Below are 26,236 nucleotides of genomic sequence, written 5' to 3'. Positions count from 1 at the left end.
TGGTTTACACTAAAGGATGTAATGCAGAGAATGAAAGAGGATGCAATGAAAACTGCAATTCTCATGGGTGCTCCTCATGATTTGATGAAAGGATTGCTAAATACATCAGTACAAAATAAGATAATTTGTTTAGCTTCCTCAGCCTACAAACACGTTATAATGACGTTGTTGATTAATCAAACAGGCAATCCCTTGTCTGAGGTGCTTGATGCAGTACATGAATTGGGTGAGTTGGGGGGAGAGGAACAAGACTGAGGGGTCGTCCTCGTCTGAAAATCGTACTGATAATAATAGTGTCGTTAGGAGAGACATGTTTATGGTATTGTTGAAAGACAGGGTGTGAAGGGAAGAAATTGGTTCCATGAGCATGTGAGAGATGTAATGGAGGCAAGGGCTGGATAAAAAGGAAATTAGAAAAGATGAATCAGAATGTCAGAATGATAATAAACAGGTGAATCAGAAACAGGTGGAGACAGAGGTGAAAGCAGGAAAAAGAAGAGAAGGACCAAGAGAAAGAACCCCGTAGGGAAAATGAAAGAGAACCCTGTCTGATATGAGGAGGGGGGGTGGGGGAGAAGTAGGAGTTATGACCAGGCAGATGAGGACAAAAGCAAAAGTGGGGACAGAGATTAGGAGTTTCCTGAAGACCATCGGAGAGTTTATCTGGAATGGACATGGGCAAAAGTGCGCAGGGCCAAACTCCGATGTAGGAGTGGGCTCGCAAGGATTACAGACCCCACGTTAGGGTTGAGATTTATTGGAAGAATGGGAACATCCAAAATGTGCGAGCCCTGTGGATATCAGAGAGGAGGCCTCTTTAATACATGGAAACCCAAAAAGGTTTAAAGGACAATATTTTACAATTATAGGTTTGGGTGAAAAGGAAACACCAGCAGTATAAACTACAGTCTATAAAAGAGAAAACACTGTTTTGATAGTGCCAATTCTTGAGAAGATCATTGGAATTGGCATCCTGAAATGCATGACTTTGTATTTAGAGGATGGATGTTATCAGTTTGCATCAAAAAGGTACATCTCAGTAACCAGCAGGAGCGTAGGCCATTTAAAGATTCCTCCAGTGAAGGTGCCCTAGGCTACTTAGATAATTCATATGAAACAGTACAGAATTTCGGGAGGACCTGAGGAGATAATTGAGACCCTATGAGACTTGAAAGAGGCAGGGGTGATGATTCCAATCACCACCGCCTGGCATAGCACAATGTGGCTGGTGCGCAAAAGTGATAACAGTTGGCGCATGACAGTTGATTACACGAAAGAAACATGAGTTTGAGTGGGCGAGCAGCAACAGAATGCATTTGAATCAGTAAAGGAGACTATACAGCGTGCCTTGGATTTGTGGCTAATACGAGAGGGGGATATTGAGCTGAATGCGACAGTCCAGGGGCAGTATACCAATTAGAGTTTATGGTAGAAACAAGGAAAGAAGAGGGACCTTTCAGATTTTGGGCAAAGAAGTTACCAGATGCTGGAGAGCAGTACACTCCATTTGAAAGGCAGTTGCTTGCATGTCATTGGCCCCTGTTGGACACTGAGCAGTTGACCCTGGGGCAGGATGTGATTTTCAGACCTGAGATTCCTATAATGCAATTAGTGATGAGTTCCCCGAAGACTCATAGAATAGGGCATACAAAGGAAGATAGAATAATCAAGTGGAAGTGATAAATACAAGACAGGGCCCGAGTAGGCCCCAAAGGTACAGCAGATTTGCCTGAGCCGGTGACGCAGGCGCCAGTGTAAGATACAGAGGTGTTACAGGATGTGCCTGAGATACAGGAGTCCCCTGGGAAGTGGGGTGAACCGTTTGCAGCATTGTCTTCAGAAGACAAGAGACATGTAATGGTTTACTGATGGCTCAGCCAGGTATGTGTCGTACAGTTCTGTGCCCAAGAAATTGTTAACTACTACTAGTAGCCAGTTTGCAATACTGAATGCTGTGTATCAAGCTTTAAAGCAAGAATTACCTGGAAAGTATTATATTTACACTGATTCGTGGTCTACTGTCAATGGGTTAGCTACCTTGCTTCCCACATTGCATGCCCATAACTGGATGAGACATTCAAAAGACGTGTGCGGTAAGGGAGTTGTGGCAAGAGATCTGGAAAATTTTACCGCAAATCTAAGTTACTGTATACAACGTAGATGCTCACTACGCTACAGCTACGGTGGTGTCATTCCTTTACAGATGAAAAAGCCAGCATTTTGGAGGCTGAGGTGGAGACACAGGATTCTGATTTGGTGGGAATGGCTAAGTGGGCACACCAAAAATGTAGTCACCTGGAAAGAACGCCACTAACAGGTGGGCAGAGAACAGAGGGGCGCATATTCCCCTAGATTTGATCAAAACTGCGTTTATGTAATGTACCATTTGTCAGCATACACAACACAGACCAGTCCTACAGATGGTGAGAGGTCAGTTAGGTAGGGGAAAATTGCCAGGACAGATAGACTACATTGAGCCAATAGCAATTATTATATATTTTTTTACTGTGTTTTATATAGCGTGAACTTGACCCGAAGGTATAGGGTATCAGAGCGCTTTACAAGAGCACTAGTTGCTTTACATGAGGACACATTCATTTTTGTTAGGCACAGGGATATTAAGTGAATTGCCTGGGTCACAGGATGTTGCGTGTCACTGCCGCGCAATTAGTTGGGGTTGTCTGTATACATGTACAGTGGTGGATACTTACTCTGGCTACTTGATAGCCTTTCTGTGTGAACTCACCACTAAGCAGAATGCTTTGAAAACACTGAATCTTCTTATTTTGTATTACGGTATTCCATTGCAGATTCAAAGTGATAATGCTTCTCATTTCAAAGGCAAATGGGTGCAGGATTATTGTGCACAGCACACAATAGAGTGGATATATCATATCCCTTACTCCCACAGGTTGCGGGACTAATTGAGAGAATGAATGGATTGCTAAAAGCTCTGCTGAAAAAACACTGTCAGATGGGTCATTAAAAGGTTGGAGAGATAACTTGGATGATGCATTGTTAATTTTGAACAATAGACCTTTGACAAATGCAGTAACTCCATTAATGCGAATGTTGACACCAGTTTTGCAGATTCAGCCTCATATGGCCACTAATACTATCATGTACTGGGAGACCACTCACAGGGCCTTACCTCCATACTGGGCCACCCCAGATCCTGATTTACATGCTTTACAGATGCACAGACTGAAATCCAGAGATGTAGCTTTAATTGAAACCCGTGTTGGAATTCAAATTCCCCCGGGGCATTTTGGATTGATTGCCCCTCGCTCAGGCTTGCATTTAAAGGCATCTAAATTTTGGGAGCGGTAATAGACTCTGGATAACCAAGGAGAAATAAAAGTGATACTGTTGAACAGTGGAGACACTGCTTTAGTACTGCAACCCAGAGATTGAATTGCTCAGATTATCATACCAGTTTATGGAGGAATTGTTAGGAAGGGGACTGCCCCAGCCCTTCTTACTGTACGAGGAAAGGGAGGGTTCGGCTCCACTAATAGAAAGTCGGGAGCCAAATTATGGATCGCATCCCCCAACAACCCCCTTGAACCTGCTGAATTCATAGCTACAGGAAAAGACAATATCCTAGTTGTTGAGACCTGGAGAGGAGAAATGGAAATATGTGGCAACTGATTCATCTGATTTGCATGAATGAATCATTCTGGTTTGTTCGTTGTTCTTCTACATCACAGCAGTGTGTTTATGTCCCGATTGCACCGACTGGACTGTATTCGGGCGTGTCAGGAGGGGACCGGGAGGGTCTAAGGATGCCCACTGCCAAGGGACTCAACCGCCAGCATCAACTGATATTATTACAGCAGCCGGAGAATATGTGAACTTATCTGGCGTAAAATGTGCTCAACATAGCCCATTTCTGTATGCGAAACATTAAGAGCACCCTTAACGTTATCTCAACCGGTTTAGTTGCAATACCTACTCCTGTAAATGTTAAATAACACATCTTTAATACTACCAATGCTGATGAGGTGGTAGTGGAGAGAGCGATGTCAGAACCCACCTCTCACTATACGAGTATTGTAGGTTTAACCCTAAGATAACGGGAAATCAGTGGAAAAATATGACTCATCATTTACATGTAAATCAAAAACGGGAGAAGAGAGGTTTGGAAACGGAGGACTCTGCCTCCTAACTTTGCTGTAATCAACCAAAAAGAGTCCACCTGTGCTGTTTGGACTATCTTTCCACTCTATTTACGGAAAACAAAAGCTTTTTAACTCCTGAAAAGACCTCTCCACTCTTGCATCATCAAACTCTTCATAGTATTTGACTAAAAGTGCTCCCATGTCTCAGTTGGGCGCAGCACGGCCGGTTCTGCAGCAGAGCGGACAGAACCAGATGATGAAGCATGCCACCAAGGGGATTCTTGGTGGGTGCGGGTTATTTTAAGAAAAAACTTTTTCTTTCCTTAAATAGAGTGGAAAGATAGTCCAAACAGCACATGTTGGCTCTTTTCATATCAGAACATACAATATTTCTGCTGCAGACATTTGTTATAGTCTTCCATGTGATCTTGCCAAAACTAGGCAAGTGTCAGCAGCTAAGGCTTGACTGTTCTAGGAGTAACATCTCCAGACAACAACATACATTGCATCAGTTACGGAGTGATTGTTTGTGTACTACTGTACATAACAATTTAAGTAGGAAACAGGCTCTATATATACTACACCAAAATGAGGTATAGTGTGTATAGAGACCTGGTGACCCCAGAGGTAGGCAGAGGTTAAAGTTAGATAGAACCTTACTCTCTATTTGTGGTATAGTGGTCAAGCAGTAAGGCAGTATCAGAGGACAGTGTTAAGCATTTGATGTACCCACTCAGTCAGCAGATGTATTCACACACTCAAGAACTGAACTCTAGACCAATTGATTTTGTCTAAAAAAGAATATACTGTTTGATTTTTAGAACCAAGCAAGCCTGGCACAGGTAAACATTAAGTACTTTACAGTAATACGTTGCTGAATGTAGAACAGTTTGAAAACGCAATAGGAATAGTACTTTGTTTGATTTACAGGGGATGCAGTAGGTTGCAATACTTAGCAAATACAGTACATTGAAATGCATAAGCTTTTTCAGTAAATTACAGGTAAGTTACTTTTCTAACTCAGTGCTGGATACCTAGATTCAGCACTGGGACATTTCCTGGTAATTAGATACGTTTTGGTTATTCGTGCAGTTTTTAAAGAATATTTTTAGATTTCAAAACTCCACACTTAAAAACTTTTTGGAAGAAAATTGTCAATGTTATGCTATGGAGGAAAAACAGGTTATCGGTTCAAAGGTAAGTTATCGACTGTGAGAGTTAAGGTTCTGGAGTTAGACTTAGGGGTCCCCCAGGGTCAGTGATGGACTCTTGTTACACCCTTAGCGGTACTAGGGCGGCCGGGTGCAGAGTGTTGAGGCCCAATGTTATCGAATGGGGGATAGGGGCTCCCGGTTGGTGGTTGCTGGCAAGCAGGCCACTGGGTTGTGGGACCAAAGCTCCTGGACTTTAGCTCAGGGCAAATGGGGAGACAAAGTGGCACCAAAGGTGCACCCTCAGCGGCACTAGGGTGGTCGGGTGCAGGGTGGTGTTTCGAGGTCGGGTGCCCTGTTTTCAATGGAGAGACTCCGGTCGAAAGAAACACTGCAGGCTCGGGGACGAAGACCTTCTGGGTGCGACCACCACTGGAGGGGTAAGTTGGGGTGTCTTGGGTTGGCTAGGCACCGCTGGTTGTGGCACACAACCGTGGTGCATCGGGTGCAGGGGTGCCTTCTGGCGTCAGAATATCTGACCCACTCTTGGTCGCGGTAGAGGAGGTCCTCTGTATTTAGGCTGTAGGCGTCGGCTGGGGTCTTGAGGCTGGTCTGGGATCCCCGGGTCACAATCGCCGGGGAGACCTCCTCTTGGTGTTTTTCCACTCTAGCTCGGGCCGGGTTCGGCGGGTGCAGAGTGACTGGATTTGCGGTCTCCGGCTGCTGCCAGAGGTTGCAGTTGAACAAATCTGGTGTTCACGGGAGAAGCTGTCTTTGGAAGTGAAGGCAGGCAGGTCCTCCGGGCTTTTTGAGGTTGCTGGCTGCAGGACACACCGGGATTTGGCAGGAGCAGGTTTGAGGGGAGACAGGCCTGTAGGGCTGGGACCTAGTCAGTGGGCGTCGTCCTCTTGTTAGCTCTGCACGGCTCTTTGGTCCTTCTTATCTTCTTTCTTGTCGTTTCTGGATCTAAGGAAACAAGGTTCAGGGTGCCCCCTAAATACTAGATTTAGGGGCGTTACAGGTAGGTAAAGGACAGGGACCAATGGGTCCCTTCCCTGGGGTGGGTACACCCCCTATCGTGCCACACTCCAGTGGGAGGGGGGCAGGAGCCTGTCTCTGGGTGGTTGGGTCCCCCCCATCCTCAAGATGGCGGGGACTCGGAGGTGTGCTTCACCTCGCCTCCCCCACCTGAGGGGTGAAGTTGGCAGAGGTGGGCACACCTCTTTCCCTCGCTTGTTTTTTCCGCTGGTTCACCTGCCTAAAGTGGGGGGTAGAACCAGTGGGGACCAGTTGCTGAAAGCAGCAAATGGTCTGGGGAAGCTCACAAAGGCGGCATGCCTTTGAAGCTTTTGCAGTTCAGACACTTTGTACACAGATCACATTGCAAACCTATTTGTAAACCAATTAGTGCATGCTAGTTTACAAACAGGTATTGGCATATCAGACCCACAGTCTGCAATACAACCAATGAGATGCACACTAACCAGAACTTCGAACAAAAACACTTGTGTAGCTTAACTGTTGCACAGGTAAATCAAATGAGAGCTGGATCATTTGAAAAAGGTTGTGTTTAGATAGAAAGGTTATTGAAGGTACAAACTCAAATCCTGCCAATTATAGCCTTTTCTACACTAGTCACAAAAGGATCTTCTTTAGAAAAAGAGGAGTGAGGGCCCACTGTCTGTGGATTACCAAAATCAGGTTTATTCAGAGGCAACATTTGTTCAGAGGCAACATTTCTGCTGAAGGGACAAGCATACAGGCTACCGGAAGGCCACTCACCTTAGACGTGTCCCATGGTGCCAACCTAGCCAATGCGGAGACTGGTACTGCAAACTGACAGCTGGGTGGAAAGGTGGGGAGGTAGGTGGAAGCTGCACTTGGGACGCTAGATGCAGTAACAGGCTTCTCCTTAAGTGCCTTTTGGATGAGAAGTACTCTTAAATAGAATTGGATCTATAAGGCATGGATTAGGCAGAGGGGTTTGAGGTCTTAGAATGTTGTGATGTATTTTTACATGATGGCCTTGTGTCTTTTCACACAATGTCAGCAGACCTGGTCAGGAGAAAGGGAGTGCTCATCGTCCTCTGGCATCTCACCGTCACACTGGATGATGTATTTAGATGAGCCCATTTTACAGAGAAGACCGAGAAAGGCTAATTTGGACTCACAAAAACATTAGTACATATGAGAATATATGAGATGTCAGACAAAAAATTATTTTGAGGAGGAAAGGTGCCTGTAGAAGATGAAAAAGCTTGTGTCAAACACAAAAGGTGCTACTTGAACTTGCTCTATTGCATGTTAGAAAAGAACTGAGGTACAATGGCTGTGCATATGGACCCTTGACCACAACGTCAGTTCTGATCAATGTAAAAAACTCATTGCAGTTCGGATGTATTTTTCTGTAATTTTGCAAATTTATATGTTGTTTTGTAAAAGAAAAGGGTAGAAAATCATGTTATATATAAAAAAACTTGTTTCTCAGAGGAGCAGCTTTGCAGCTACAAATAATCGAACATTACGTGCCTGGGGAGGATCCTTTACTGGACAAAACCAGTCTTTTGAGTGGGTAAGGGAGAACATTTGGGGGAATAGGAGTTTTCGGAGTACAGTGATACAGCAAAGAAGTTACCCAAGTTTTGACTGGTTTGAGCAATAGGTTATGTAGCACCACAGACAGAGTTAGGCAAAAGGAAAATGGCGACGTGTGATCGGAGGCAAGGGAAGGAATTATAGAATTTGTCACCAGAAAAAGAGAAAGCATAGAAAAACGAATGATGACATGATGTCCAGAAGGAAGAGGTGCATAATGAGGGGAAAGGATGGATATCCACTGAGTTTTGGGTGATGGCAGTCATCATATGGTACCAATATACCAGGTATTGAGAAGGACAAGTGTGCGCTGGCTAATGCAAAGATGCCAATAAATCAACAAGAAGCAGAATGTAAGAAGGGTGATTTGATACAATTAGATATGTAGGCAAACAGCTTTTATAGAGGGCATTTTGCTATAGCAAGATTGTACGTGACCATACAGGCTCTTTGTAGGTAGGTGGTGGGGGAGCTGACTAAAGACAATCTTCTGTGTGTTGGGAGTAAGGGTTATGTTATCAAATGTCCGTGGTATTAACGATGTTTGAATAGTTCTTACAGTAACTACAGACCTTCATTTACAAAACAAAAGTTAGGATCTGGAGTTTACAGGCCAAATACAATTGTTTTAAGTATGGGCATGCGGTGGAATAAGTATTATCTCCTTGATGCAATACTATGTGTAAAGGGAGGAAAATACATATGGCTGTGTGTTGCGTGGCAGTCCCCAGGGGTTGAGAGGAACACAACCTCTGTGTGAATTGTATGAGGCCTCTGGGGCTTCATGAGCAGTGTCCATGTTTTGGGTACAGTAGAATACCCTATGGGCAGGAAAAGGTGGATGTCCTGGTATAGTACGATGGTGGTGCCAATAGCTGGGAGAAGACTACTATTCTAAGAGCAGTTGTGAAACTGATGTGAATAAAATAATGAATGTTCTAGGTGCCCTATGAAAGGGTTCGGTTTTAGCAAGAGTACATATTCTAGGTGCAGTGTGACAGTTACAGAGACTAAAAGAGTGAGGCTATTCTTGTAGTGAATGTAGCTAGACTTTTCAAAAGAGGGCTAATATAATGTGTACAATCTCAACATACACAACGGAATGGTTGTGATATACACAGCTGCACTCAAAGTCGGTCAAAGATCCAGTTACCCTCCTCTTTGGGTAACCCGTTTCAACATCTGTTAATTAGATAATTTCTAAACACTGTGAGGAGGCACACCAGGCGAATTACTAGTCATCTGATAAATTAAAAATACAGATAAGCTTCAAAATTCAAATTTCGATGTCAAAATGTCCAAATACGTCCAATAATCTATTTAAAAGTGCAAAAGTCACAGCAACAATTTGTGGAAGGAAGATTTTTTTTATTTTATTCAGTCTGATCATTTCCTGTATCAGGTCAAATAAGTCTTATTTGCAAGCAAACAGAATACCATGATGTCGTACTAGGTTACTGCGAGAAGAACGGACCCTTATGTAATGCTGAGAACTCAATCCACTATGAATCAATAGAGCATTACATCATACAACACATATTGGAAGGTTACGTACTTTATACAGCGGAATGAGCTGTTGGTATAAGGAACAAGACTAGATTTTGTTCACAACTCAATGCCCTGAAGAAGTCTCTTTGTCTATGGGACAAAACGTATTGGCTGTATTTCATATCAGATGTAACAAGAATAAAATTAAGAATTTCTTACACTGCAGGCGCCTCATATCTCGGTTGTACCAGGCCAGGAGGGCTGATTCGAATGGCCCTATCCCAAGGGCATTTGTAGAATGGATACGGACATAAAGGCACCTCTGGGAGACGGGGACTGGAAGATGGTGGGCGCTGTCACACACCATCTCATGTAATGCCCACTTCCGGCTTAATCAGTGTAATTATTTGCATCGTACATACATGACACCGGAGAGAATAAATCGTATGACTCCAGATAAACTCAACTCATGTCACAGGTGTCATGAGGCGGGGGCTACTTTCATGCATATGGCCTGGGAGTGCCACGGGGTACAACGCATTCGGACAGAGGAGGTGGAGAGGGTCAAAAGCAGTGTTAGCCGTCGTGTACAATTGACACCAACCCACTGCTTGCTAGGGTTAATACACAAACATAAAAAACAAACCAAGATGGTCTATAAGCTTCAGCAACTACTATTAGTGTTAGCGCAGCGTATAATTGCGATTGTCTAGATAGGAGTGCGAGCGCTTGAGGTCACGGCGTGGCTGAGGGATGCCCGTAAATGGACATTAGCAGAGGAGGTGCACATTAAAAGGTGTTGTAGAGCCGAGAAACTAGAAGAGGACTTGAAAGCGTGGAGAGCACTCAGGCAGGGGCATGTGGTAGGGGAGACAGGCCATCCCTAGTAGTACATCTGGGGGTAGCAGTTGCCCAAGCTCTGAAGAGGAAAGAGATTAGCTGGCTGGTGTGATTGGGAGGGACCCACATGGGATTGATTATCTATGTCCAATAACCGGGAATGTAACTATTGTAGATAATTCAAAGCTATTAATGAAGGCTCACTATGGAATGTACACCTGTGTTAATTGTTATTTAAAATGAATAAATAACGTGAATAAAAAAGAATTTCTTACACAAATTGTTCCTGCAACTGTTCGACATTTTAAATACATTATCGGACATATTTGGATGCTTTACTTTGGAATTTGAATTATGAAGCTGATCTGTATTTTTTATTTAGCAAGGGGCCAGTAATTTGTCTGGTGTGCCTCTCTCAAAGTGTATACACATTGATATAATGGGTGTATTGTGCTAAGATTTAGAATAACCATTTGGGTGTAGTTTGAGACTCCAGTTGTTGGGAGAAGGGGAGTATTCTGTGAGCAATGTGATCTCCAATAGTTAAGAAGACACTTCTGCTCTGGGTGTAGTGTTTTTAAGAAGCTGGAGACTTGTGGTGCAATCACAGGCAAGGAAACATGGCCATTACTATTTGCTCCCCTGGCAGGGGTCTCACCTGAGTCATCTTGGCAAGGTCCAAGGAAGGTCTTGGCTCTTGTGCTTGTGTTTTTTCTGGGTGCCTTCGCTTCATTGCTGCCTTCTTCTCATGGAGGACACATGGCTGGGAACGGCTCCGGGCCAGCCCTCCCCCTGTCCGTCTCAGAAGCTCTGGGGTGGAAGCAGGTGTACTGCTCATGGAGGGTGGGCCATACTCTGAGGAGACCAGCTCCCTGGAGCAGGAGAACGACCTTTGCATATCACCCACCATTGGGTCCTGGCCCCAGATCTCGCCAGCTTGCCCATAGTTGCCAGACATCCTGAGGGAATGGTGCCCAAATCCAGATGGCTCGTATGATGGGGAAGTGGCAGCAGAGCTGGACGGGAGGCTGAAGCTTGAGCTGCGCTGCATGTGATTGGAATCATAGGAGTAGTGCTGGACGCTGCCCCCACTGTAACATCGCCTCTTTTCTACAGGTGTCCACACTCTGGAGCCATGGGGTCTCCAGGAGGTGCGGCCTGAAGATCGCTCATCTGAGAAGGAAAGAGACCGACACTGGCGTTTGCTGGGAGGTACAGATGGGGTGGTACATGAGTCACTGATGCTGAGGCCCTGGATCAAGCTAGTCACCCCACCTGCACCAAAGGACTCCGAGACCTGGGAAAGGTCATCTTTGTCATGTTTTGGAGGGCAGTCCCAGAGAGGGGGGCTTGACTCGTCCATCTGCAGAGGACACTTCATGGTCAGACTTTCCCCATCACAAGGGTCCTTCTCCTAGAGGGGAATAAGAGTACGGGCGAGTTAATTCTACATATGAAATATTGTAAGATGTTGCATGGCATAAAGCACCATTACACAGGGCAGCACAGAGAAATAAATGCAACAATCAGAGAACCAATACAGAATGTTATGTATGTTTAACTATATGGGTATTTGTTTGGCGTGAACGTATCTAGGAAGCAATGGAGCGCTAAAAAGTCCCAAATTTTTCTGAAGTACTGAAGAGAGGCTATACCACATTAATGCTGGGACCGGTGATGGAAACTGATACGGTAAATTTGTTATATTTTAAAAAGTGGGATACAGAACTCAATTTAGAAATCCCAGAAAGCATATGGGATATAATCTAGTTTAGGGCTGCAAAGTCCTCAATTTGCTCACAGTACAAAGGAATATCATAAAACACTACTGAAATGATATTTCAAACTGGCAAGATTGAAAGCTATGTTTGGGCCTTCAGACCGATATTGGAGGGACCGTGTTGACAAAGGGACCATCTCACAAATGTGTTGGACATGTTCAAAAATCTAATGGAACAGGGCAATAATGCTACAGAGGATATAGATTAAAATAAGAATTTCACTCAGCATTGCATCGATGGTGTTAGTGTTTTTATTATACTGGGGATTACAGCGCTTACCTACTGCAATCATTTATGTGCAAAGCATTACACATTTTCTGTTAGCAGTCAGGCAAATCTACATCCCATTCCTAGAAAATGGGTAAACTCCACAATATATCTTTGGTGAACCAAAATATGGCCAACATATGCCATGGAGAAGCTCATATCTATCATCCATTATAGAAAGGAAGTTGGTGAAGGTGTGGACTCCATTAAACACAAATGTAAAGAGGCGAGAATTTGGTGGAAATGTTACAGTCTATATTCTAATCACAGTGAGACAATCCGATTTGTATAGCATTTCCCAACACCTGATTACTAAACACACTTGTGCCTGTGATAACTGATGACATTTTAACCATATTGTGGCATACTTGAACAACTTTACTTCCAGTCATGCATAATTGTGATACTCTGAATTAGTGTGCAGCTATGAATGCCCAATGGGAATGTGCTTGTAACTTTGGTGCTGTGAAACTCCTTGAAGGAAGAATTTGCAATAACTTCCATATTTAGATAATTATAACAATGTGCCAAATAATTATAAAGGTTTATTGACAGCTGTTATCCAGAAGTTAAACGCTGGGCTTAAGCTGAATGTCCAAATTTGAAAACACACCAAATGTGGCTGAAGCATGAACTGAGAAAGCTGTACAGTCCATAGCATCCAGTGGTGCCACACTAAAATAATAGATGTGGCGTACAGCGGATCTTAAAGAATCCCGTTTGTCATAACAATCGGAGGGTGTTTAGCTTAAATAAGAGGGATGCGTAGCGGTTGACTTTTACAGGTTTTGATGCCTTTCCCAATTGGAAGTACTCAGTCTCAAATAACACAACACGCACAGTACTTTCCACTAAAAAAAAAAGTATTAAGAGGATGATAACCCTTCCATGCTCTAAGTCAGTGTTGCTAACTTTGAACTGCCTTATGAGCTATTATGTAATATATTTTGCAATCTGCAAAACTAAATACAAAACTAATACCAGTTTTATGCCAAAGGAACTGAATTTGTACTCTTATGGGTTTAAAAAGTTTTTAAGGGATATAGGGAAGAGGTTCTTGTGTTGCCATAACAGTAATCGTAGCAGTAAGTGTATGAATGTGTATACACAAATATACACCATGAAAGCGATTTGGTATAACAATTTTGTTTTCATGTTGGAGGGTTTTCCACACATTGCTACATGTTTTGAAGGATGGGGTCGGGGATTTGTGGGGCAATAGTTTGCAGAACCTACATTCTAATTTAATTGATGTTCAAGTCATGCAAGAACATTATTTAGATAATAATGAACCTGACAAATGCCAAGACCACAACTTCAATGCATCATTGTTAGTATTAATTCAAAACATATTAAAAGGCTGATGATTTTATTTCAAAATTCTTGTGAGTATAGATTGCTACTTATGTGCTGATGAATTGTTGTGCCATTGCTAAGGCTCATGTGGCAGACTAAAATGTTTAGAGTGGTCAGCTTTTATGGAGCAAGCAAGGATGGTATTTAGGTGTGAAAACGGCTAGAATAAGACTTGCTGTGGCACCTTATCATGTATGTACAGTTAGCGAGTTTAATACCCCATGAGACGTGAATATAGTTACGTTATTTTCTAAGGGAAAACATACAAACATCAATCTATGTGTAAGTCATAGAGACTTCATAGCAATACTGTACTGCCGCATTTCAGGCACTACAATCCAGTTCTGCAAACTTTGAAATCCTGACTTAAGCACAGTATGTGGTTACAGCACTAACTCAACACAAAGCTCTACTGTTGCATCTTAATCCCAACCTGCATCACTCTAATATTACACTACTGACAACAAATACACAACTATGTGAAGGTTCCACAATGGTGACTATCAGCTATTCCAGAAAACACACACAACCACCCTTTGTCGAGGATTTTTGATCATGACCGAAGGCATACCATACTATTAGATTGGTAGCGCCATAAATCTTGGTCTATCAATGAATCTCAGTCCTGACCTGCAGCCCCCAATTACTGCTACTTGGGCACAAGCACAGCATTGCCTAAACACATCAGTTACAGGAATAGGACACCATGAATTACAGTATAACCCCACCCCCCAAAGCTCTGTTCAATCAAGACCTGCTACACCATCCATTATTACTCGATGAGACCACCCCTTGCAGTTCTGATGACAAGCCCCAATCCCAACTTGCAGCATCATCTGTATCAGAAATTCAGCTTTAACAATGCTTCCCAAAAATGGCTTAGTGCTTTCCCTGGCATTCCCCCAAGAAGTCCACACACACACACACAGCCACCGTACATCTCACCAACTGCAATTCTATGCAACGGAATCTACAATATACTCTTCTAGTTCACGTAGTTCCTGAACAGAAGCACCCCCTAAGACTAATATTTATTGAGGCATGTTGTTGAATCCTACCTGCAGTTCAGGCTCACAGCCTTGGCCTGGGAGACAGTATGCTTCTGTGGCAAATTCTGAAGCACAGTAGGAGACATTGTGATCCTCATTTCTTGGGACTGAGCACAGGGCAGCCAAAGGTCATGAGGGTGAGTCTAGTTTGATGCTGCTCGGCCAGCATTTCAAAGTACAGAAAATACTGCAGTAGGATCTGCACACAGAGTTTTCGGGAACACGAATCTCACCTAGAGAAAAGAGAAACATTTTCAAAGCATGCTCTTAACCACACAGGTGTAAATAAAAGGTAAATAGAGTATGAACAGAATCTATGCACATTCACAACTCCACTGACACTGGGAAAGTAACACAAAATATTGGAGGATCAACATAAGGCGTAAAATCACACCCTCACTTCCACGTCTCACCCCCAGCCCCACCAAAAAAATACCAACGAAACGGAGAATTTTTCTTCCATCAATCTCAGCCCGTTCCAGATGAACACACTGATACAGCAGCATGTTAGTCTCCTACTCGGCCTCAGTACAACTCGACTTCCGCTTCCGTTCCAGCTAGGAACGGCTGCGGCATGGTAGCCTGGATCCTACCAAAATTAGCCCAAAGGTAGCCTGTAGTGCTACTCCGAGGCAGGAGGGGCTGGGAAGTTTATGCAGCCAGGAACTCCCGCCTGACCTCCCAAATTAAACAGCCTACGTCCACATCAGAATCAGTGTGCAAAGTGGACAATTATGTTAAAATGTAAAAAATTCTTCATTCAATCAGTCCAATATTTTCAGCGTATTGATCTGCAAATGGCGACGCCTCTCCCTAAAATGTCAATCAAGTATTATGTCATGAAAAACAGGTAACCAGAATAATACAAACAGTGTTAAAACAAGCCTAGGTCCTGTAAATAGCAGGACCAAATGGCACACATAGCAAGAAGTTTGATACTGTCTATAAGGCACCTTCCAACAGAACTGAAAATACAATCGGTATCGCATTTGTGTGTGAGAGAGCCAATGGCATTTTAATTGGCAATGTTTTTTCCTATGTGTTATGGAATGAGGAGTAAAGCAGAGTAGAGCGGAGTAGAGCGGAGTAAAGCAGAGTAAAGCAGGGCAGAGTAAAGCAGAGTGGCACTGAGTGGAGTAAAGCAGAGTGGCATTGAGTGGAGTAAAGCAGAGTGACATTGAGTGGAATGGTGTAAAACAGAATGTAGCTGAGCAGAGTGAGTGGAGTAAAGCAGAGTGGCATGGACTAAAGCAGAGTGGAGTAAAGCAGTGGCGTCGAGTGGAGTAATTAGAGTGGCGTTGAGTGGAGCAAAGCAGAGTTGAGTGAAGTAAAGCAGACTGAAGTGGAGCAAAGCAGAGTGGAGTCAAACAGAGTGGTGTGGAGCGGGGTAAAGCAGAGTGGCATGGAGTAAAACAAAGTTGCTCGGAGTGGAGTAAAGCAGATTGGCATTGAGTGGAGTAAAGCAAAGTGGCGTTGAGGGAAGTGGAGTGAAGCAGAGTGACATGGAGTAAAGCAGAGTGACATGGAGTAAAGCAGAGTGACATGGAGTAGAGTATAGCATAGTGCTGTTGAGTGGAGCAAAGCAGAGTGTAGTAAAGCGAAGTGGTTTTGAGTAGAGTGGAGTAAAGCAGAGTGGAGTAAAGCAAAGTGGCATGGAGTAAAGCAGTGTGGAGTGGAGTAAAGCAGAGTAGAGTGGAGTAAAGCAGAGTTGAGTGAAGCACCCAGGCCTTCTAGCTTTGAAATCTCTGCTAATGTATGCACTGTAGGTTTAATTGCAGAGTTGAACATGAAGTAATGTGTAAATGGTGTTCATTATGCAGAAAAAATGAGATTCTGAAAGAATTCAAAGGGTTGAATGTCTCTAAAAAATAAATAAACTAAAATGTTGGACGCGTACCTGAAGCAATCAACAAATCATCCTAAAATTATCATGAACCAGTCTTTTTAATTAGAAGTCTGTGGTGCTAGTCAAGTAATCCGACAGTCATTTTCAAACAATCCTAAAAACCACCAGTAGCAATGCATCTTGTGAAGTAATCAGGTACTCACTTTCAAGTCATCCTGAAATCATCAGGGTTAATCACATCATGTGAAGTCATCAGATACAAATTTTTGTCATTTTCATATCATCGGGCTAAAGTTTCTAAACTCTGATTGATGACATTAGGAGCTTGATGACGTCTGATGACATGAAAATGACTTCTAGAGTAGTTGATCATCCAATGACTCTCAGATGGCTTCTAAAGAAATCCTGTTTGACCTGGGCTGTGTTCAACGAGCTGTCCTGGGTTAGCGTTGGGTGGGTCAGGAGAGATTATTCTTTATTAGTCACAGCGCTACTGCGTGATACAAGGATACGACAGCAACTTTTATCTCCTTTTGTGCTGTATCTTGGTTTTTTAACTGTCGCGGTACATATAATTTCTGGTACAACAGAGTTGGTTGGGAGAAGGTAGGGGTGATTCTCCGGCTGCCATGATGGAGAACTATGTGATCCACGTAGCTAACTGGAAATCCATAGAGCTGCTCAGGGGGCAAAGACTAGGCACGAGGTCATAAGGTTTGTGAAAGTAAAGGTATTCTGGTGTTACAGAACTGTCTCCAAGGCATCCGTGGTCCACAGAGCTGCCACGTCGTCCCAAAGACGCACTGGGAGCACACCACTAGTCAGAGGACAAGGGATCTCCCTGGGAACCAAGGGGATTGCCGGGGTGTCACGAAACCACTCTAGGATCTATTGAGCTGGTGTAGGGTATGAAGTTGCCATGGGATCCCAGAGCGGGTTTGTGGCTCTTTGCAATGCTCTAAGGGTTAATGAGGTGACCTTTGCACTTAAGCCAACGTAATGATACAACTACCCCAGAGACCAATGGTGTTGGGATTCTCGGTGGACCTGAGACATGAGATACTGAGGTCAAAGACCAACAACTAACACACTCACCAGCCCCTGGCTCGTTCACTCTCTATGGCCGCTTCCTTTTCCGCATCCCGCCGCGGGCAGCGTCAATGTCTGAGACATAGAAGGAGGACTTCATCAATCTCATAACAAACACAGAGGAGGGACTACTTGGCTATTATAGAAGGGTTCAATGATAAAACTAAACTGATAACAATTACATTTACCAAACAAGGGTAAAGACAGTTATGGATGCCGTCCTACGCATTCTTTAAATACAAATAATACAGCACGTTAGTTCGCTAGTAGAACTCCAGAGAAGTTATCGGAGAACCGCGCACCGTGATAAAACAAAAACAAATTACCTGCAGTAGCATGAGCACACGTGGAAAAAAGTGAGAATACTTCAAAAATGTCTATTCTTACTTAAGAACATTACAGCGCAAAACAGAGTACACAACTAGCAGGAGAATGGCCCGATCTGCTGCATTAACACAGAGGAGGGACTACAGCACCGTACTACGAATCAGCATTTCCGGTATTCTAAGGTAGGCGCTTCCTTGGCTTTTCTGTATAGATCTGTCGGTGATTTGCCCCGTGGATTTCCGGTCTACCATATATACGCTTCCACCCGATATGAGTGCGAGTGAAGAGCCGGAGCTCGACTCAGATGGCACGTTTTTACCTTCAAAGCTTGGCACCAAAGAACAGTGAGTACTTGCGCATGCGCCAGATTTACTGTGTACTGCCATGATGGAGCAGGCTAATAAAGCTGATGTTATAGAAAATAAGCAGCGTGGGTATCTTGCACGCGTTCCACTACCTTACACATTTCATTTAATAAAACTTGTTTACAGTGTGAAAACCATAAAAGTCACAATGTATGTACACATCCCATAAAAGAAGTACATTAAAATAATTTACAGTTCATAGCCATAAAACAAGAAAGGTTACGAATAAAATATGGCTGGTACAATATGTACATCTCTGTGCTAAAAATAGAGAACACACAAGAGACATACTTTAAAACTATGAGTACCTCCTCCCCCTAAAATAACTAATATTCCAGGCAGGCCCTGGTTCTCACCAAAGATTTCAAATAGCCTACAATAAAGATTATACAGTCTGGTTTCAGCAGCTGCAAATACAAAAGTGCTGGGCGAACCTGGTTAAAATGAAGCCTCTTTAAAAGGGGGAGTAAAAAATGTCTCCGAGGTACTTTGTAGAATTTACAGAGGAACATAAAGTGTAGCAGGTCCTGTGGAGACAGGTTGTCTCAGCCACAGGGTGCTAACACCTGTCTTCTGCTACACCATTTCGGAACGGCAACTAAAAGATGGGAAAAATCGAGAAGAAACCTAGATAGTAAAAACCACTCATAGGTGGTCCATGTTCCCAGAAGGTATGGCTCAGCCAATGGATGGGTTTTTAGGGTCAGAAATTTACAGACGCTTGGTTTGCATAATTCCTGTTCATCTCTTTCTAGCTTCCTGATGCAAATAAATGCTTTTTTAACCAGTTCCACATCCTATTTTGTTATAGTTGACGGTTTTAAAAAGAGTACCGGGCGACCCAACTCCGTAAAGCGACCTCTAACATACTGCAACCATGGAATTCTGGACATATGTTCCAGGGTCATACAGTCTGTTAGGATCTGCTGAGTGAGCTTTAGCCCCTTGTTTGGCCAGCACTTAAGCTAAAATACTAGGGGACGCAAGGCAAGAGTATCACATAAAAATGGGGCCCCCAGTTCTTCATGAGCTATTAGGTTAAACAGGTTGGCATTCCCAGTAGGCGCTTTAAAAAGTTATTCTCTGCCACCTGCAGCACATCTGCTGTGGTATACCCCCAGACTTCACTACCATAACATGCAGTTGACACACCCTTAGCCTGATAGATTTTTAGCATGGCTGCATTTGGGCACTTGCCCATCTTAGCAGCAAAGCTGAAAATGGCGGCAGTTATTCTGATAAGCTCCCCCTTTTTCCTTAGTATAAAGGGCCCCCACTTCAGGCGATCATCCAACAGGAATCCCAGGTATGAAAAAACGGACGTTGTGGGGACCTTCTCAGAACCTACGGAAAACGAATACTTTTTCGTGGGACGAGCCCCTACCTGCAAGACATAGGATTTTGCATTATTGATCGCTAAGTCACGGGACCCCATAAAGTTCAGGAAAGCATCTAGTAGAGATTGGAGTCCTCTAGCGGTTCTCGCTATCAGGGCGGCGTCATCCGCATATAGGAGGACGGGGAGACCCCGGCGACCCACATGCGGGAAATCCGCCCCCGTAGCTACCAGGGCTACTTCAAAATTATTGATGTATAGGTTGAACAGGAAGGGGGCCAGAATACAGCCCTGCCTCACCCCTCTTTCAATATTGAATTCCTTGGAAACCCGAAGATCCTGTGCATATCTAATATTTGTCTTAGTATCCCTATGCAGATCCATTAGAAAGTCCACAATAGGGGCCTCCACCCCCATGGCCCTCATTGACTGCCACAATTTGACCCGGTTTACACTGTCAAATGCAGAAGATAGGTCCATGAAGGCCATGTAGATCGTACCTGGGTTGGCCATCGTGTACTTGCCAAGGATCAGGTAAAGGTTTAAACATTCGGCCACCGTCGACCTCCCCGCACGAAACCCATATTGGGTGTCGGCGATTATATTATGCTCCTCTGCCCATAAAGATAATCTTTGCAGTAGTACCCCTCCCACCACCTTAGCTACAGAGTCAATGAGAGAGGTAGGTCGGTAGCAGTGCATACTGTTTCGATCCCCCTTTTTAAACACTGGCACGATGGTAGAGATGGCCCAGGATTCAGAGCTACCGTCCCTGGCCGCTGCATTCAATACAGCCACCAGGATCAGGGCCCAGAAAGATGGATCCGATTTGTAAAGGTCCAGCGGAATTCCGTCCGGTCCAGGAGCCTTGTTACTGGTTAGGCCCGCAATTCCCGCCTCTACCTCTGTTAACTCAAAAAAACCAGATAGTCAGTGTTTGTTGCCCGGGGTAACTGGTCGTGGTGACCCATGAAACCCTTAAACATGGATGAAAAGTGGGCCACCCATTCCTCTTCCGTGATGTGGGAGTCTAAGATGTTGCCTATGTCTTCGGAGAACAGGGGTCTGTTGACAATGCACCAAAACCGTGTGCCATTCCTTAATGGGCTAGACTCTAGCAGCTCCCTCCATGCCTCCTCCTTCAGAGCTCTCTTACTGGTAGCTAGGGCCTGCTTGTATCCTGTACAACATGCCCATATGTATGGGGGGTTTCTTGGAACAACTATCAAGGCCTTCTTTAACTTACGTGCTGCCTGGGAGCAAGAGGAATCGAACCATCTTGGGTTTGATTTAGATACCTTACAGGCTGGAGCCCTCAGAAGTTCCCCTGCTTTGCGTGAAATGGCGCTGAAAGCACTAAGAACATCCCTTGGTAGACTCTCCGGTTGGACACAAAGAGCAAGTCCAGCTACACATGAGTCTCTCACCTCCCTGTGGAAAGCATCTGGGTCGATCTGGGACCATTTAAGGTGGCGCCCACCATCTATAGGTCAGATAGAAATACACCACAGAGGTATACACAAAGGAGATTGTGATCACTATAACCACTGTCCTTGATGGTAAACTTCTGAAAAAGGGACTGAGAGGAGGAAGAAATTAAAATGTGGTCTATAAAAGACCCGGTACCTCTCCCTTTGAAGGTGGGAGTCAGGGTTTTACAGTTTGGGGCAGAGAGGGACATTAGTGTCAGTAAGTCAAATCCATTGACTAGATTGTTTAATTCATCCCCCTATGTTGAATGCTCAAAGTGAAACCCCCCTCATTCTGTGGCATCCCATGTCGGACATATTCGTGATCTTTGGGTCGCCACAGGGGTGAGTATTGAAATCTCCCAGCCCCATCAAGGGGTGTAAGCTGAGATCACAAAACTTCCTTAGATAGTGACTCAGCTGTATGATGTTACCTTCCCTCTTTTTGCTATTCGGTGGGTTATAAAAATTGATCAGGGTCATTGTGTTGTTCCCCTTCTTAAGTGTGATGGCCTGAAGGCCCTGGCTAAAAGGAGGGTGAATTTGTACCTGGCAGTTGACGGCCAGGGAGATATAAATAACCAAACCTCCTTTGACTCTACCACTGGGTGACGGGGAAGCAGGAACAAAATAAGCATTAAAACCCTCCAGCAACAAGTTGCAGTCCACTAACCAGGTCTCTTGAAGGCAAATTACTAAGAATTGCCTAACAAACTGTTGCCATAAGGGATCCTGGAACTTGCCTGCCAGGCCTGCTATGTTCCATGATAGAACATTACTGTCCGCATCGTGAGGTGTCACCTCTATTTGTGGTGATGAAAGGGGAATCATTTGCACTGTCTCTATCTCGGTTGCCGGGGTTGAGTGGGCCCTCTGTTGGTGCATTAGCTCTACTACGGCCTCGTCAGAAACATCCAGTCAATCGCATTCCTCCAACCCCGATAGCATAGAAAATCTGTTGGCTAATGCTAGGGTAGGAGGCACGACAGGAGCAAAGTGAGGCCCCCATGAATAACGTGTACTGTACAATGGTTGTGGGAACCCTCGATTGTTGCCTACAGGGTTTTTATAAGGCCGTCTGGCTTGTGAGAGTTCCCTATCCTTATTCCCCGTTTTATACCCATGAGCTTCAGCTCTATAGAAGAAACCCAGTGGAAGTACCTGTATTGTGGACCCATGAAATGACTGACCAACACGAATATCACCTGACAGGATTCTTTCAGCTACAGAGGCCCTGTTGAAGTTAACTATAACACAGTCCTCCCCCCTCCCAGCATTCTAGAGCTGCCTATCCATTCCACTCGACGTACCATAATGATACTGCGTTCTACACCACGACCCGCGGGGGTATTAGTTGTTAACCAGTGGAGTACCTTGTTCTTTAACTTATTATAATCCTCGTTTATACCTGGGCGAAGAGGCGTGGTGTTCTCCAAGACCACTACATAAGGTGTGGATTCTGGAGGAAGATGAATTGTGGTAGGGCGGTGGCAGACCTCCCCTGGCAGCACCACGGGGCCATCCAGCTGGCCTACAATGGTTTGAGGGTCCCGCCTGTGCTGAGGGACTGCCCGTGGCCTGCTAAGAGTCTGACCACCCCTTTGGCCGTCTATCTCCCCTTGAGCTGACTGTGCCGCATGTCGCTGTGCAAGCTGCTGGTCTTCATGTGATTTGGTAGGATTTTTAGGTATGCCTGGGCCATGTTTGACTGCTGATTCTGGTTCAAGGATCTCACTTGTAGCCCTGCGATTTATACGGATATCAGTTTTGGCCCCCCCTGCAAGACTTTTCTCAATTGATGTGAGCCTCTCCAAAATAGGACTCAGTTTAGTATCCAACAAGGTAGTCATTATGTCTTGAAAAGCCTTGGTAACTGTCGTATCTAGGTTTGTGGCTACCGTTTTGAGCACCAAAGATTTGATAGGAGGCTTGATGGCCGGGGTCAGTTTTGATCTTTTTGCTTTACCCCCAGTGGTTTGGAGTTTCCGTTTTGTGCTCCCTTGGATATTTAACCCCCTCTGGGCGGTAGATTGGCTAGGCTGGAAGAGCGAATGAGTGGTCATAGGATTCAATATGTTAGTACTGTCCTTTCCTTGAGGTGGTATAGTACTTCCTCTTCTTTCAATTATGACAACTGGGGAAAGAGATCTATGCGGGGTCGGAGAAGGCACTGGAGAGGGAGCTTTGTTTACAGGTGGTAACCCGTCAGTGATAAAGGAGACTGCAGGCGACCCCTGGCAGCTGTCGGAACAGACAGACGGAGGTTCAACAGGGGGCACACTAGATCTAAGTGTAGGCGGGTGCAAACAGTTAGAGGGTGACATGGAAAGACGCCTATTCACAAGTTCAATCTCTTTGTCAATAACAGCAGCTGCTCTCTGCAAAAAGGAGTCCATTGAAGTAACAGTGGAAGATGAACTAACGGCTGATTTAACCCCAGCAGTCCCCATCTGAACCTTTCGCCTCCCCATATTTTTAAGTGGCTTTGATGATACCACGACTAAATTAGAACAAATACAAACATAAATAAATGGATAAAATTAAATTTAACGGCGTGTATACAGATACAAAAAAAAAAAAGCAGAGGAATGCCTCTTACTCGTAATATGTCGTGGTATAAGTCCAGCGCGTAGTCCAGGGAAACTTCCTCCTTATCAAGGGGTTTAAATACCAGTGTCTGTATTATGCGCCCGAACAGTGTCTATATAATAGATTTTGGTGCAAGCCTACCTCCTTTCGCAAGTACAGGGTATTGATGGCCAGCTATCCAAATATCGGGTGCGAATCCGCCAACTGCTCGAGAAGCGACAGCCAAGAGAAATGGCCCAGCCCGGCCTCTGCCGGTCAAGGACGGGCCCGCCCTTGGTCCGGGCTTCGTCCCGCGCGCGGTGGTAGAGGCAGCGCTATAAATGCGATGGATGACGCCTCCCTCGCGGCACCTGTGGTGGTGCTAAGGATGCTGAGACTAGTAGTCCCTGTGCGCCTCGCTACCAGGAGCCCTCAGGATCCCTCAAAGTGGCAGGAATCAGGCGATAGGTTACCCTGGGACTCCAGTCCCACCAGGGTTCGTGAAGACAAAGACAGATCGGCGTCTGTGGGATTCTGTAGAGCCCTCCCAGGTCGGGGGGGGGGGCACATCGCGCTGACAATCACCCCAGGGCGTCTCACCGGTCTGGGTCCAGGAATCCTCGCCATCCGACCGGAAGCCAGAGTCGTGTTTCCTAAGGGCGGCCGGCGTCTTTCAAGACAGCACCGTCTATCCCCCACCACCCGACTCTGTCGTCAAGCCGTGAGGCACTTGATATTGAACCCTCCTCTGCCCTAGGGCGCGGTCACGATCCCAGGCCACTCATGCCCGCAGAGCCTCTCGCAGCCACTCTGTGTTTCCGTGTCTCCGTGCCTCTAACTCCAGGAGGGGCTTCTCGACAGCATACACAAAGTCCGCGTGTCCGAGCGTACAGAACCACAAAGCATGTATAGTATGTTGCAGGATCAGTGATATTTAAGTCTGCGAGTGCATTATTTTCGCGGGTTACTAGCTAGAGTTACTCATAATCTACATACTCACCTGAGCCCGTAAACATTCACACATAAGCTAGTAAGTACCGCTGGGGTCAATTTATTGTGATAATACCCGCAAGATGAATTTACCTTATGAATTCTTACCAACCCTTTTCTGTCCGTATATATTTTCTTCTAGTCAATGGACCTAGTTGTTAGCTTTGTAGGCACACTTCATTAGAAGATAATACTTTAAATCAGTGGTTCCCAAACTTTTTCGATCCACGGCTCCCTTGACCTATTGGCCATTAGCCATGGCTCACCATTATGTTACTTTTTTAGGTCTCGGCTCGAAGGCTGCGCTTGCGCAGTCTCGATCCGAGATTTAATGACTTGGAGAAGAGGGGCTTGAACCCGCCCCTCTTCTCCCCTGTTCTCTATTGGCTGGCCTCTTGAATGCTGGCCAGCCATTGGAGAAGAGGTCCGTCATTCCGATTAGACCCCGTCCTTTTCGGATCGGGGGGCGTGTTTTTTTCAGAAAGTCTAATTATCTCCTCCAGCCAATGGCAAGAGGAAATAAAAGCAAAACACGCCCCCGAATTCGAAACCGCCACTGCGTTTCTCCGAGGCATTTCTGCTCTGCCTCGGAGAAAGGCAGTGGTGTGTTTGTTAGCAGGATGTCTCCTTTCCTATGTGATTTTTTGGGGGGGGCTTGGTGTGTGCACGATTGTGGCTCCGTGTTTGTGCACGTAGACCATGCTGCCTCCCACTTGTCTATGCTGCTGTCCTGTTGGTGACTTGCCTTTGTTACCTGCGCTATAGATGTCTGCTTTACTTGCTGTGTGACCTTCCCGTATCTCTTCGCTGTCTATTGTTTCCGTTCTTCCTCCTGTGTAATTGTCGCATGTCTCTGCCCTTTGCGCTCTATGACTCTCTCCCTGTCACTAGGTCTCTGTGTTATTACTGCCTCTTACTTTGTCTATAACGTTTCTTATGAGTATTTGTAACGCCCGATATTTCAAGTCAATGCCGTGAAATGGCATCAGTAGTAGCAGGGTCGCCGCCCCAATAGAAACAGACAACGGACTAGCCCGTAGCATGGCAGACGCGCTCAGGTGCCGCCCTACCCTTCTGATGGCAGGCGCATTGCCTTTCCATGACACACACCATCCACGGGTGTACCACGCTTAAAACTGTTTTCTGTGGTGTCAAATTCGTTTTGAGGTAATTGCACGCCGATTTAGAAATGCCGTTTCTACAGATGCAAACGTGTATGTTTCCACTTTTTAATTCAAAAGCAGCCTTTGTAATTAGTTGACTAATACTTGGCGAGCATGGACCACGGATTGATAGTGTTGAATAACTAAGACTGGGGCGTCTACCCTATTCCCCCCCCCCCCCCCCCCCCCCCCGTCCGATGCTTTGGTAATTTTAAAACATTTGTTCCATGTCAGAAAGGGCTTTCGTTTTAAAAGGGTCCCGCCGTTTAACATCATCCAGAGACGAGGTTTCTAAGCGCAAAGTCTGCGGCAACTTGTAACTCTTTCTTGGTCTGCACTCACTCCCCGCAGATACCGTCCGGTAATCTTTGCGCAAAGTCTGCGCCAGCATTACCGTCCGCGGCCTTCGTGCCGTTTATCTGACCGCTCCGTACT

At 45.0% G+C, this 26,236-nt stretch overlaps 2 protein-coding genes across 5 annotated transcripts in view; one reads left to right on the top strand and one right to left on the bottom strand.

Annotated features, from left to right (window-relative positions):
* The window catches only part of FAM53B (family with sequence similarity 53 member B), a 33,448-nt gene extending 15,347 nt beyond the window's left edge, over positions 1–18,101 (bottom strand). The window contains exons 1-4 of one of the 4 annotated variants that reach the window (XM_085601532.1): positions 17,910–18,101; positions 17,590–17,658; positions 14,658–14,881; positions 10,854–11,609 (exon numbers count right to left, since the gene is read on the bottom strand). In XM_085601532.1, the coding sequence (XP_085457658.1) occupies positions 10,854–11,576 (723 nt within the window). In that variant the 5' untranslated portion in view covers positions 11,577–11,609; positions 14,658–14,881; positions 17,590–17,658; positions 17,910–18,101. Of the gene's footprint in view, positions 1–10,853; positions 11,610–14,657; positions 14,882–15,084; positions 15,178–17,589; positions 17,659–17,909 lie in introns of those variants that run through there. The other 3 variants (XM_085601541.1, XM_085601559.1, XM_085601549.1) reach the window with 3 other exon arrangements.
* Positions 18,102–18,127: 26 nt separating this feature from the next.
* Positions 18,128–26,236, top strand: part of EEF1AKMT2 (EEF1A lysine methyltransferase 2) — a 171,621-nt gene continuing 163,512 nt past the window's right edge. The window contains exon 1 of the mRNA XM_085601573.1: positions 18,128–18,254. Coding sequence (XP_085457699.1) covers positions 18,181–18,254 — 74 coding nt within the window. The 5' untranslated portion in view covers positions 18,128–18,180. The remainder of the gene's footprint in view (positions 18,255–26,236) is intronic.

The sequence above is a fragment of the Triturus cristatus genome, chromosome 1_2, assembly GCF_964204655.1.
Source record: "Triturus cristatus chromosome 1_2, aTriCri1.1, whole genome shotgun sequence".
Classification (NCBI taxonomy): Eukaryota; Metazoa; Chordata; class Amphibia; order Caudata; family Salamandridae; genus Triturus; species Triturus cristatus.
The sequence above is the reverse complement of the archived record's forward strand: the minus strand, read 5'-3'. Positions and strand labels throughout refer to the sequence as shown.